General features: G+C 40.5%; 1 protein-coding gene across 4 annotated transcripts in view; it reads right to left on the reverse strand.

The window, feature by feature from the left end:
• relch (RAB11 binding and LisH domain, coiled-coil and HEAT repeat containing) overlaps positions 1 to 14,967 on the reverse strand; it is a 34,748-nt gene that overhangs the window by 18,176 nt on the left and 1,605 nt on the right. For 3 of the 4 annotated variants that reach the window (XM_042398877.1, XM_042398876.1, XM_042398879.1), the window contains exons 2-11: positions 7,583 to 7,672; positions 4,730 to 4,801; positions 4,516 to 4,571; positions 4,250 to 4,363; positions 3,775 to 3,969; positions 3,191 to 3,285; positions 2,494 to 2,620; positions 2,221 to 2,378; positions 1,341 to 1,416; positions 1,140 to 1,235 (exon numbers count right to left, since the gene is read on the reverse strand). In XM_042398877.1, the coding sequence (XP_042254811.1) occupies positions 1,140 to 1,235; positions 1,341 to 1,416; positions 2,221 to 2,378; positions 2,494 to 2,620; positions 3,191 to 3,285; positions 3,775 to 3,969; positions 4,250 to 4,363; positions 4,516 to 4,571; positions 4,730 to 4,801; positions 7,583 to 7,672 (1,079 nt within the window). The remainder of the gene's footprint in view (positions 1 to 1,139; positions 1,236 to 1,340; positions 1,417 to 2,220; positions 2,379 to 2,493; positions 2,621 to 3,190; positions 3,286 to 3,774; positions 3,970 to 4,249; positions 4,364 to 4,515; positions 4,572 to 4,729; positions 4,802 to 7,582; positions 7,673 to 14,967) is intronic. The other variant, XM_042398878.1, reaches the window with a different exon arrangement.

Genomic DNA, 14,967 nt, shown 5'->3' on the forward strand with positions numbered 1-14,967 from the left:
AGGAATGAATTTCCATATTTTCTTTCATGACAATGCTAGATAACATAACAATTGTTAGACAGAGCTATTGCTCTTTAAAAAAATTAATAACTCTGGTAAGTCAGTGCCTAAGTTACAGCAGTTGTAACCAACAGGAGCTGGGCATTAGTTACATATCATTGGTCTGGTTACGTGAGAACCATGCAGATGAGTGCGTGAAAGACTCACCTGGCAAAGATGCGCAACCATTCTCTAGAGGAGAGGCATGCATGAGAGTGAGAGAATGAGTGAGACTAAAAGAGAAGAATAAAAATAAAACCAGTGAAGGCAAAAGGACAGCAAACGTGAGTGTGGGGGGGGGGCAAAACACTAGAGGAGATGATGACACCGGTGGAAACAAACGCCATCATGAAAGAAGGTGAAATTTTCAATCAATAGATAGACACAAGTCAGCTGGGTATTTGCAGGTTACAAAAGCCCCATGTTTACTCTTGTTAGCGCTGCAAATCTCTTAATCAGCTCTCAGCTGGCAGAAGATGCAGTCAAATCTGCAAAGGGCCACAAGATAAAGGTGATAAGTGTTGCATTAGCAATTGAAGTTTGAGGCATTAGCATGATTATCATAAACAAACCAGAGATTACACACATTAGGGCACTGCCGAGAATACTGACAGCCTCTACAATGTGTGGAACACTACATTGCAATTTAGTTGAATTTTGGGAATGTCTTGTGGCACAAACCAAGATGAGGGTGGCGTTCTTTCAAAGCAAACAGAACCAAATCTTTCTCACAATAGTAGATGGTGTGAATCATCAGCAGAAAAATTACTTCAATATGTTTATGCTGCTCAGAAAAGCTACTAAGAAAACTTCTGCCTGAAGCTACAGCATCCAGTGTTTTATGAGATTTGTGAAAAATGAAGAATCTGGCACTAAACTGAAACATGAATGACATAATATATCTTAACCATTACCTAGTTTTTAAGGCGTCACTGATAAAAATGCTACACATAACACCTTAAGAATTTCCGCCCTGCTTAGCCTTGCTGCTGTGTGTGTATCTATTGGACAGTAAGAGGAACCTGTGATAATGACAATAATGAAAGGGGGTACATAGAGGAGAAGAAGATGAGCAAGAGAAGCAGCTGAACAGGATTTACCTCTCGTTTAGCGAGGAGGACATTGGGGACGATGTGAGGGAGGCAGCGGCCCAGCATTAACATCACGCTCTCCTCGCTGTCTGCTATACGAGACACCTGAAAACGAGAGGGGCGTTACACTGTGTATGTTGTCATAAGTGTACTGTTTGTATGTCTGCATTAAAGTGTGTTAAGTGTGTGTGTGTGTGTGTGTGTGCTGACCTCTGCTCCCAGGCGGCTATCAGAGCACATTCTGCAGAAGGACAGCAGGGCTTGCTGGAAGGCTGGGGATAACTTCCTGGGATAGGGCAAATAACCAAAAACAGTTAGTGGAGTCTGCACCACTTGATCTGTGCTCCGCAAGAACTCTGGAGATTTCGCTGACCACTGAATGATTTGAGGATTGGACTGGACCACCCTTCCAGAGAGCTTAGTGCTACCACTCTCCCATGTCAAGACCGTGTATGTCAGTGGGAAAAAAAAAAAAATCTATAGATAGATAAAGTTCAGCCACAAGACATTACAGCGGCACTTAAATCTGAGTGATATATGTGAGGATATGAATGAAACACAGTATTCCTTTGACCAGATGATTCACCAGTTGATGCACTACAGCATGGTGGGATAGTGGTAAAAAAATGTTTATTCATGACCAAAAGTCCAAAGTTCAATTCCCACTAGAACTGCTGTGTGCTCTGGGGAAATAAAGCCAGTGCCAAATCCTACATTTTTACTCAAGAGGACATGTCTTAGACTTGTCTAACATGTGCCGTTGTATACTGTGGTTCATTGTGGCTATGTAGACTGATAACTGCCTCCATCTTGTGGATAAATTTTGTAACTACACTGGACAGCATAGAGGTGGTTTGCCCACAGGAAATAAATATACTGAATGTAATTTTCTGTACCACACAGCAAAATCTGTGAGAACAGATATTAAGGTATAACGGAAGCATTGCTATTTTCAAGTGTATATTTCTTATTTATAGAATGTTCAGGATAGTTAGACATCATAAATGTTTCTGAATATTTACATTGGTTTTTCATTATCGTTTTCATTTCCCGTTTTCAAAGTTTTTCCTGTGTGTGAATGTCTACTCACCTGTTTGGTTGGTCAAACTGGACGGGGGGCCGACTCTTAAGCTTGCTGTGGGACTGTGGGTGGGTCTGTGATGTGTTCTGAGTGGAGGGAGGGTTTGGGTCAGTTTCAGGCTCTGAAACACCCCGGATGTCCAGATACTGGCCGTTATCTGTAGGGGGCTGAGGGTTGGACTAGATCTAGTTAGTGAAACTACATCAAGAAATGTGCATACATACTGTTTATTACTGGCATAAATTAGCTCTGGGCATTTCACATTCAAATCTGACCACATACCCCAGAGAGAGGATCAGTGGAGGGGGGGATGGTGGAAGAGCAGGAGGGGTTGGATGTATTCTGGGAGCCCAGATCCAGAGTGGCCGGAGGTGAGGAGGAGACAGTCCGCTTCAGTGTCTGAATCTCACTGTGGGGTAGATGGAAGGAGACAGCCTGTCAGAAAACACTGGATGACTCCTATTCATAAAATAGTTGGCCAGGAACAACTTTGGATTGTGGTAGAGCAAATTTGTCTGAATCTTGATGGTGGCATTTCAAGATTCCACATGGAAGAAGAATAAACCTAATGCTTGAACTCTTCAAGTTCCTCTCATGTATCAGAGCAGGGCTTCTTTTGTAATTTCATGCAGCAGTGGCGCTTCGGGGATATTTCCATACTGGCTCCACCTCATGACTTCTTTTGGTCACAGTTATGGTAATAATGTGGACTGCAGTGCTGAAAACATTTTTAGATTTGTATGGATGCTTCTCATTTTATCCTAGCAACAGTGGTGAATGCTTTTTTTGTAATGGAATGCAACTGTTGCATAATTGGTGGAAATCATAGCAGCATCAGAGAATACTGACATATAGTATATGACACATAGAACAACTTTAGGCACTGTCACACCAAGTCATATATAGTGACTGATTGACTTATATATATATATAGATATAGATATATATATATACACACACACACTTGTATAACACGCACCTCTGCAGTTTCTTGATCTGCTCAGCTAGGCTCTGCTTCTCATTGTTGAGGAGACTGATCTGGTACTCCAACTCTTGGACGACTTCTGTCTGTTGCTATAGAGGAGAAAAAAAAAAAGAAAAAAAATCACAGACACTTGACAACCTCAGTTCAAGAGCAGGTGCTATAGTAGCCCAAAACGCTTTGTGTGCTGGTGATATTAAAAGAAACAGCCACTTTTTCATGCAGTTCCAGTCTTTTTACTGAAACAATGTGAATTCAGAAGTGGCAATTAATTTTTTCAATATCACCATTGTGGTTCTGTGGACAACCTTCGTTATTTTACTGTGATGCGTCAAAGCAGTTGACCTTCTGAGCAAATTGGCACTGCCTCTGTGTGTAAATGTACTGGTTTCAGCCAGATTCTGCCAGCTGCATAACTTTAAATCATGCAAATACAAAAAGTCAAGAGTGGGAGAAAAATAGCGGCGTGATAGAGGTTACCCATCTCTACTTTGAGCCCAAACATGGCTAAAAGTTTCAGCTGATGAACAACAGTACATTGATAAATTAAATTACACTCACACATGCACACACACACACACCTGTTGTGAAAGGTCAGGCTTCTTTGGGAGATCTTGGGAAATGCAGTTTCCTGGAAGATCACCCAAATCCACCCCCACTGCCACATCAGCTGTGTCCCGAGGTGAAGGGAGGGGAGTGCCACAGTTCCTGTAAAGCTGCAGTAGGTCGGGGGGTTTGGGGATGTTGAGGCCCACATCATCCCACAACTCAAAGTCCTGGAAACAAATAAAAAAAACTAAATGAGTAAGTTAAGTTGTATGCATAGAAAAAGGAGGAGAAGATTAAAGCTCAAAACAGGATGGCTGATCCAAGGTGCTGAACTTATTTATGGTCACATGACCCTCATACAAACAAGTCTGATACCTTCTATTTTGTTTTATTAACTTAATTACTGTGTATTTAAAAGCAGGCAGAAATAAATGATAAAAAATGTCACTCCCTTCAGACATTTGACGTTCTGTCTTTAAAACAAGTGGCAGCCGGAAAAAGCTTTACCTGATCATCATTTTCATCAGAGAAGGTGATGGATGAGAGTTTGTATTCGTTTTTTAATAAATATTCATTCACAAGGAAGTTTAAGGCTCTTTTCTCCAGTGGGCGTACAGGCTCCTGAGGTAGAGAGGAAAGCAGCTGTAAAATGATTCACTCAGCATAGCAGTGATACCCTCACAGGGTTTAAAGCAACACATTTTTATCTCTTGATTCATTTGAACAGAGGAGGTAAATTCAATAATCTTTCTAACACTTAAAAGACTCCCCACCTGAATTTCGGGACTTGACTTGAAGTTCTTTCTCTCCTGAGAGGGCACTTCGCTCTCTGAGAAAACGGAGAAGATATTAGATGAGTTCGAAAAGGATGTTGACCGTTATTCATCAAGAGGAATTCTCTTAGAAAAAAAAAAAAAAAAAAAAAAAAGAGAGAAAGCTGTAACAAAAGAGGGTTCAGGTGGAGAAGAAGTTAAAAGTACGCCACACCTGCTGCCTGAGTCAAGTTGGCGCGCAGAGCCTGAATGGTCTCCTTTGCTTTCCGTAGCTCAAACTCCAGCACTGGACAGGAAGTGACGACACACACACACAGGAAGTGCATCCAACCAAAGACAGGGAACAAACAAATAAAACAAAGATGGGCATGAAAAACAAAACTAACTACACAAAAGATCGTAAGAGTCATAAAACAACAAAACAAAAAAAAGGATGCATGCAAATCATGGGGTCTAAGGAACGCATGCAGCAGAGGATCATGGTAAAGCCAGCTGGATGACAATCTGTTTGACGAGTGTGTGTAATGCATTGAGACACATCTTAATAGTAGGATTTCCTGCCCTTGTTTTCCTCCCATTAATAGCACTGACTTAATTTGGAATCCAGTTATCTCAGTTGTTTTATTAGCATAACAAATGCAATGTAGCTGAGGTGAGAAAATCTATTAAAGCTACTGAATTGTAGCCTTGATTATCTAGGAGCTGTCTGACAAAGGATTTTTCCAGGCAAATGCCTTACTAAAAAGCAATTAAATAATTTGGGTTCAAGCCACTCAAAGGACAGCACTGCTCAGGTTTTGTATTTCTTATTAGACTAGACCATCATACTATGAACAACACAATCTAAACTATGAAGCTATGAGGAGTCAAAATGTTATTTAGGCGAAAACATGAATCACAATAATGTGAGCAAGCGGTTTCTGATGTCTTACACAATCAGAAGCAGCAAACATGTAGATGAAAATTGTTAATTTGTTCGTTGTGACTAATTCACGTTAGTTTTTCAAATTTGAGAGTCTAAGCTAACACTGAATAAAGAAAAAGAACACACAAGATCTTAGACACCTTAGATTAAAAAAAAATAAATAAAAAAACACACGCAAAAAGTAAGAAGCGATGGAGCAGGAAAACTATGTTGCATAGCTGTGCACTGAGAATCTGCCATATGTTGTGACCCTGTATATCAGCCCAGAGGTGTAATCTAATGTCTACCATTGTGGTTTAACGGGTGCTGTGGTAGGTCTCATTTCTATTTAAGGACTCAACACACCAAGGCTGTATTTTACAATTTCCTCTAAAGTCACTATTAAGTTTCAGTTTCCACAGCTTAAGATTACTGCGAGAAGAAATGTCATCAACATGCTAGTTGGACTTTTCTGACAAAAATCCACCCACTCTGACTCCATCATCCCTATCCTTACTCGCAGATCAATAGTGCACAGGATGCAAGCGTAAACAAAATGGAAAAACAAAAACTCAATAACTGGGAGAGGAAAAATAAATTAAAAAAAAAAAGAAAGAAGCAAAAAAGCTAGTCTGGATGGAGTGACTTGTCCAGTATTGTTCACTGGGGTTTGATCAACGTCAGGAGAAAGCCAGAAAACCCAGAGTCAGACAGCTGGGGGCAGGCAATCTTGGCAAGAGGAAGAGGTCGGGGTGGGGTGGGGGGGTGGGGGGGTGAGAGTGGAGGGGGTGGGTGAAGAGGGAACAAAGGAGGGGGAAGGTGCCAATTTGGGAAAGTGGGCAGTGTTTGAATGACAGTCATTTTAAAAAGATGCAGAATTTGTAGTTGGGAGCGTGGAACCAAAATCTCTGCTGCATGGTTTTAACTGCGCCCTTAAAATATTAATTTATAGTTTTCACCAACTGATAAAAGCCCCAAACCACCAGCAAGCTAGTGTTACTTACAACTACTTAAGTATTACTCTTTCCACTTTCATAATGCAATACACATTAAATCTAATGACATTTACAATTCATAAAAATGTAAACAATCAATGTAGGAAGAACTCTAATTCTCTCAGATGATTTACTGTCAAAGAAAGAAAAAAACATAAAACACAAAATATGCTATAATTTTAAGAAACATCTGTGCACAGTTCCATAAATCTATATTGCAGTTATGGATTGGGGCTTTTCAGGATTTAATGACTAACACTTACCGACCAAATGGGTGGATGACTACAGAAAGGTGGTAATGGATAATGTTAACTGTTCTATGTCATAGTGTGCAGAGCTCAAAAGTAATGCTTATATGTTGGCAATCATAAAATAGAGATAAAAACAAGAGGCAGACAACTTAACATATTATAGCTCCTGCATGGCTGTAAAGTATATTCTGCATAGATGTTAAAGAAAAAGGCTTATTAATGTGTTTATTTTCCTTTAGTCAACAGCATAAAAAAAAAACATAATCATTACACAACATCTGCAACCCGGCGAGCTGCTTGTAACTGAGCAGCTGCTCTTAAAACCGGTGTTCTGTGATGAAGTGACATCAGCGCCAGACTCAACCGTTAATGTTTTTTGGCTAAAACCGTCTACTGGTGTGTCACGACGGAACCACAGGGGAAAAGGAGTGTGATTTCAAACAATGCTGAGACAGGTCCTGTACTAAAAATACCACAGACTGACTCAACAGTGTGACAACTGACAGGAGGAGGCGAGGACACCTCTACCGAGTTAAAGAAAGAAATGTCTGAAGCGGGAATATGTTGACAAAGACAGTATTGATTCATTATGATATAAAACATTATGATACTGGTGAAAACACAAATGAGGTTGAGAACCGCTATGACATTAGTGTAGGCACCGAATACTAAAGCATCTGTTACATAGCAGTGTCACCGTGACAACATCAGGATATAATTCATCTTTTTTGACATCTTAGATTAAACTAACATGAATATTGCATCAATTGATGCGGCTGTCAAGTGTTTCTTTCTTTCCATGCCACCCTCTCACGCTCTGCTTCGTTCCTGATTTTTGTCCATCTTTTATTCCCCCCCACCCCCCCGAGGCAAGCCGGGTCTCTTGCTTCAAGCCATGACAGTATGGTTCATCTTACCTGCCACCCGCTCGTCTGACTCTCGGTTGCCGTCATCTGAGTAACGGGCAAAGTCCAGAGAGTCCAAGGTGCTGATGCTGCCTGCGCGATCTGAATAAAAGACAGTGAGAGACAGCATTTAGTTAGATGAGTCCACTGTCAAGCAGATATCAGATCCTAGTAACGTGACAATGTACTGATCCTAGAGAAATGTTGCTTTATATGTGCTTCCCTCTGAAGGGAGGTCAGAGGTCAGGGTCACCTACACACTGCGGTAGGGATTCAAAATGTTTTGGTAAAGGACACTTAACCAGGCTGGAAGCTTGAGTCAAAAGAATGGTGACTAACAATTTATCACCTTTCCACAAAACACATGGAAACTCTATGAAATGTAGTTAAAAGCTGAGCCCAGAGAAAAACTGTGTGGGAAGGTTATGCTTTAGCCAAGAAACATCTGAGTCACTGCGCTTGGGGGAAAACAAATCCATCATAACATGTTAAGACTTTGCTGAGACCTTTTCTCCAAGCTAACACCTCTAACACCGACCTTACATTTGAGTGTATGAACGCTGAGAGTATTGTTCACTCAAACAACACACAATGCTGATACGTAAGTTAACTCCTATTTCACTGTGCTAGGCTGTCCTGGTAGTTTAGCCGATGGTGTTAGTTTTCCTTCCACTGCAATGCAAGTGCAAGATTGGCCTATTTGTTCTCTGATATCAAGATACAGTAGAAGGTCAAGCCAAATGTAGCATGTAGTTTAGTTAGCCTTAAAAACAATGGCTTGTCTGCCTAGTTTAGCAAGGCTTTGAAGCAGTGACTGAAGATCAGGCAAAAAAAAACAACTCGCAGTTCAAGACCTGTGGCTTTTAGATCACATTAAAGGAAAATCAAACAAAAACAGAACCACTGTGTCTATCCTAATTAGATGACACCTTTTACTGACCTCAGTTCTTTCTGGGTTTGACCTGAAAAAATACTGCATTTTGTCTCAAAGAAATCCTGTATAAGAGTTTTATGATGTTTCTAATCACCTTTTGCTGGCCTCAGAAGCAGATACTATCAATGCTCCCCTCTTTTTTGAAAGTATCCTTTTAGTAGATATGACCAAGACCTTTCACACAGGCAAAAATGTAATGCTTGACAGACATAAATATGTTCCCTTTGCTAAACATTAGATTTTAGCAACCACAAACTTGAGATTTATGGTTTCTTTTCTTGATTATTTAGGATATTCTCCAACCTCCTAACTGATTATATCTTTGAAGTAGCAGCGTGTGTGTCACATGTTCAAATGTATGGCCATGCAGCCTCACAGAGCACACACACACACACACACACACACACACACACACACACACACACACACACACACTCAGTCCTGTGACTGTAAAGTGAGTGTTTCTACACTGGCTGTCAGTGTGTATGGCATTGTTCTGTCCTGCTGACGTCAATTTAACCCATTTTCCTGTGGAGAACACTTACAACTGTCCTCACTCCCTGATGATGTGTGAGGATATTGTCTATAAGTGGTTACAATCCATTTGCTGAATCAGTGGATAATAGTGTGTTTGTATGTTTGCACATGATGTGAGAGAAAAACAACTTGTAATTCCACATTGTGCTGGAGCGTGCACAGATTTCTTTTGTTGGCGTGTGTGTGTGTGTGTGTCTGATTTACAAAAAAACAAGTATTTCTTCCCGGCTGACCTTTCAGTTGTGTGCCTGTAGCGTGTATTGTCTGGACTGTGATAAATCTGACACTTCAGACTGTCATCTCTTCACTGCACTCCTGCACTACACTTCTGCTACACACACACACACACACACACACACACACACACACACACACACACACACAAATCCATGCACAGTCACTCCCTGTGCTTTTGAATACATGAGTGTCGCCATTTCACATTCAGTCACTCGTTACAAATAAACCTTTATTAATAAGCTAAATGAAGGAAGCCTCTTCAACTTTATACTAGTTTGTGATTTAAAAAAAAAACCTCACAATAACAATTAGGTGGTCGATGAGATGATTTTAGAGAAAGCACAAACATGACAAAGGATATTTTTTCTGTTTTAGCAAGTAGAAAAACAAAGCAGATAAAACTCGATACAGAGAAAGTGCAAGAGTTAAGACTGAGGACAAAGAGATCTACATTTAAAAAGAGCTAAGACAAATACAGACAGGGAGACAAAAGAGGATGAATGGTCAGCAGACAGCCAACAAGCTTGTTTTTATTTGAGGCAAAACTATTAGCTACAGACGGATGACAAATTAAAGGAAAAACCAACATAAGGTGTCTAAGTAAGGTGTTGGGTCACCACGTGCTGCCAGAACAGCTTCCACGTGCCTTGGCATTGATTTCTACAAGTCTCTGGAACTTTATTGGAGGCATGAACACCATTCATCCAAGAGTTATTCCGTCATTTGGTGTTTTGATGATGGTTGTGGAGAGTGCTGTCAAAATCTCACATTAGGTGTTCAATTGGGTTGAGATGGTGACTGCGAAGGCCATTGCATATGATTCACATCATTTTCATACTCATCAAACCGTTCAGTGGCCCCTCGTGCCCTATGGATGGGGGCATCCTGGAAGAGACCACTCCCATCAGGATAGAAATGTCTCATCATAGGATAAAGGTCAGTGTTTCGCCAGGCCAAAAAAAAATTTTTTTTTTAACGCCAAAAAAATGGCAAATACCCATTCATTCAGAAATCAATGGCATTTGGGAGCCTCTGAGCAGCGCTGTTTCGAAACGTGAGTCAACATCTGTGTCGTTGCCTGGGAAACTAGCGTATCTCCTTTTAAGGAATAGGGCAGTGTGTAAGCAAGTGAGTGGTTAAGTGAGAGAGCAAGTGGCAGAAAAGTGACAGTGAATGCAAGCGGGGCAGAGGAAAAGGTTAGCAGTAAGTTGTCAGTCTGGCAGTGAATGTACAGTACAGGCTACAGTGTGTCAGTTAATAAATGTTGCGGCTTCTCAAGACCAAGAAAAGTCTCATCTGTTGTTTCCCCAACTGCTGGAAAAGTGAAGGGGGTTAGCCGCAAAGTTAGCAACAATAGGTTAGCCTAACCTGATGACGCTAAACAGACAAAAAGAGAACAGAGAAATGTGTGGCTGCTGAGCCAAACGTTTCTGCTGACACAGTCTGATCACATCCTGCACTGACATTCTCAGTCACCTGAGGATAAGTTGCTCTTCTGTTTTTCCTTAGATATTGCTCCAGTGCACGACTATCACGGTCATCAAATGTGCGCTGTTGACAACAATTTCCGACCCTTTTTACTGATGTCTTTCCCACAGATCTAAATGCAAATGTCACTTGAGTCACTGCTCTTATTGAAACAGCGGCCAGTTGAGCAGTCTTTGTGACTGAAGCTCCTGCTTTCAAAGTCACTTAGATCTTTTCCTCTTGCCATCTTGATATAAAATTAGAATCAACTGGGCCTGCTGAGCATTTTTATATGCTACAGAGCATGATTGGATGTTAATTGCTAAACCGTACCATGCAGTGCACCTGTGTGGAAACATCTGCATTTGTTATGTTTCTCCACTCATTTATTCAGGTTTTTCCTTTAACAGAACAGTGTGCAGAATTAAGTGGCATCTAGCACTAATGTTGCAGATTGCAACCAAATGAATACCCCTGCCCTTGCAAGCATGTAGGCAAACCTAGGATGGCTGCAAAACTTGTGAAAAACACAAAAGGCCCTCTCTAGAGCCAGTGTTCGGTTTGTCTGTTCTGGGCTACTGTAGATACTTGGCAGCCTCTGTGGAAGGAGACCTGCTCCCTATGTAGATATAAAAGGCTCGTTCTAAGGTAAGAAAAACACAACAATTCTGATTTTCATGGAGTTATACACTAATTAAAACATACTTATATTATATTCCATTTCTGCCAAGTCCATTCCACTAGATGCCACAAAATTCTATTCACTGCACCTTTAATTTGTCACCTGTCTGTATATATTCCATGAAATGTAACAACGAACAAGCCTATGTATAAACAATTTCATGCATGTAGATAATAGCAAAATTGGTGTGACTACACAGTAACATAACACTATGGAAAATATTTAGTATAATGCTAATTGTGAAACATTACCACTATTACTGCATTTAATAGTACCAGTCAAACACTAACACACAAAAACAAACCTGTGTTGTGACTTGCTACACCAGTAAGAAACATGCACTTCCACATAAAACACACACATGCACAGAACCACCTGCATGTATTCACAGACACACACACACATGCAGCTGAGCGAAAGGCAGAGAATTACGAACAGGCAGCCAGTCGGAGGAGGTCCAGAGCTACATGGAGCGTGGCCAGCAGCACTTCAACAATATCATTAATCACCTTCTCGCACAGTACCAACAGAGGAAGGGATGGAAAGACATTATAAAGTGACCAAAAATTGAGAAAAAAAGAGAAGGAGCAAGTAAGAGAGGTTGGCCTTATGTAAGTAGTGCTACTAGGGTCTACAAGGGTCTTTGATTGAACACATTTTAGCAGTGTTATAAACCTTGCAGAGTGTGGGTGCTCTGTGGTTGACCTGGATTGCTGTTGTGCTACTGATTTGTAACAGCTGAGAACATTAACACTGGTTACAAACAACCTAACCTAGAACATATTATCTGAAGCTACTATTTGGCCGACTTGAACTAGAAGATGAGAGATGACGGTAACTACAAATTAACTTTTAAATTATTGTCCTGGGATTATATTGTATGGACACTTTCTGGTATCTCATATTATGTCTTGCATGGCAGACACATACTTCTTAAATGTAGCAGTTTACTGTCAACTTTTCAGTAACTTGCATGCTAATATTAAAGCTCTTCACATCATTCGGTATGAGCAAACAACTGCCTGACTAGCCAATGAGGAGTGGAGAGGGTATCATTCATGCTTCCTTGCTGGTAATTAGCAAGGTGGTGAGAGAAGGCTTGATGTGTCACGTGGTGTATGTAGAGCAACAGCTGCAGATATGATGCAGCCTGTAACAAGGTCATTATCAACACACATGGACGGTGCAATTCAACCGCTTACAGCTGACTGTCAGTGGTTATCATGATACGATCAATGACAACTATGGTTGGTCAGCTGAATGCTGTATGCTATATTTTGCAGCAATTGTAAAAGGTGCAGAAAAAGATGACGGACGGATACTTGAAGATTATCAGAAGCAGAACTCAACCATCTGAATTAAAGTGCTCTTTACAGTAGAGCTGCAACAATTAGTTGATTAATAGATCAGTTGCCAACTACTAAATCAAACGCCAACTATTTTGATAATCGATTTCTACTTTGGAGTAATTTTTTTAAGACAAAAAAAGTCCAAATTCCTTAATTCCAGCTTCTCAAATGTGAATATTTTCTGATTTCTATGTATCTTTGGGTTGTGGACTGTTGTTTGGGACAAAACAAGACATTTGAGGACGTCACCTTGGGCTTTGGGGAAAAGTGGTCGACATGTTTCAACATTTTCTGACACTTTATAGACCTAATAAGTAACTGAGTAATCAAGAAAATAGTTGACAGATTAATCAATAATGAAAATAATGGTTAGTTGCAGAGCCAGTTTATAGTACAAGACAGGCTAAGCACAGACAAGCCAAGCAAACTATGATCACACCCACCAGACGTATCATTTCTTGTATCATGCTTTTTGACTAGCTGGGCTAACTGTTGGGTTATCATGCTGTGCCATGTCCATACACACCTTGCACCCTTCCAAACCCCTGTAAGGCCATAACATTCTGCAAACCAAATTTATTCCCACACAATAAGTAAATTAAAAGTTAGAGATGTTTCTTTTGTAGGGCTATAATACCGTACAATCCTTAGAAATCACACAGTCAAAGGCAAGGTACTAAATGTGTTGCTAATGTGAAAAATCACATGGGAAACTGGCTGCCTAAACCTGTCCTTCAAACATGAGGAAAAACATCATTCCAATGATCACATGAGGTCCTGGCTATCAGATTATGGTAGAAAGAAGAGTGACCTAGTCTTGGGCTGAGTCTAGTGCTTTTCCCCTCCTCAACTCCCATCAGCTGCTTCGTTTGTTCTTTCTGCATATGGTAGATTTGACGTTTGAGCTTCCTCAAGGATTTCAGGTTTATATGAACCTTTGCTCTCATCAATAGCTAAGACTGAGATTACAATTTTTCCACGACCTTCCTGTCAGTTTCAGAACAGGGGAGCTGTCAAGTCCTGTCATGCTTTTGGAAGACACCATCATAAAACATTTATTCTGTTACAGTGCTCTGAGCCTTTTGGGGGTTTGTATGATAATGCAACCACCAGACCTTAGCAACCACAACACGCAACTCACAGTCCTTTGCTGCTGTGGTCTCCAAAACGTATATGGTATATGGAAAGTCAGTCTACCTAAGTATTTAATTCTACAGGGTGGTGTCATGCCGACAGACAATGGATGCTGCAGTGAATCTGACTTGGCTGCCATCTGCTATATACCGGTGCTAGCCTCAGGCCAGTTGCCAAGAGCCACACTCAAGAATATATTGCAGTCTCCTGAGATATCAGGTCATTGTCCATTCTACTGCATCTAAATTAAGGAAAATAAATCTTCCTCGGGTTATAAAACCACTCAACTTTTTTCTTCCGTGTGTGTTTATACACTGTGTTTCCCACAGCTGGAAAATTGCTGAATGTAAATAAATACAATGAAAATTCATCATCTGGCCTTGTTGCTAAGCTTGCACCAAAAAAGTAAAAATTACTAGTGTGGTACCATACTGTAAATACCCATTCTTAAACTGAACACCAATCCTGGAATTGCTGGGGAGGAAAGCTTCAAATGTATAACCAAAATTATCACATGCACATCTACTATATTATCTACTGTAAACACTGCATTTCCTCTTCACTCTGCTTTGATTCTGTCAGCAATTTACTGCAGCCAATTTTGACAGGGAGTGAAAGAAATATTTACTTTGTTTACTTGAAGCTACTTCTGATTGGTGTGATATCCCACTTGGATAAACCAACAAAATGCAAAGAGTATCTACTTTTGCTGAAACTTATTAATACAAATAAATAATAGATACCCTATTTTTTAGTGGTAGGGTAAGGGCGGAAGCCCCTGTAAACATCTGTTCCTTTGTGCTGAATCAGAGTACTGAGCAAGGAAGGTAGGTTTAAGTCCTTTCACAGCCTACAGTCCTTCCTGCTTATGTGTATTAGATCGTTTAAAAGATAGGGTGGGTGTGTAACCACTCATGTGGGTCAGTGACATCATGAGTATCCTTTCTCTCCTGGATCTAAGATAAATATACTCTGACAAGCCAAGTCCAATCACCACTGAGAAGAATATCAAGCTCAGTCATTTCCATGAAAAGCTAATGCTCATTAAGAGGATCCC

The sequence above is a fragment of the Thunnus maccoyii genome, chromosome 21, assembly GCF_910596095.1.
Source record: "Thunnus maccoyii chromosome 21, fThuMac1.1, whole genome shotgun sequence".
NCBI classification, from domain to species: Eukaryota; Metazoa; Chordata; class Actinopteri; order Scombriformes; family Scombridae; genus Thunnus; species Thunnus maccoyii.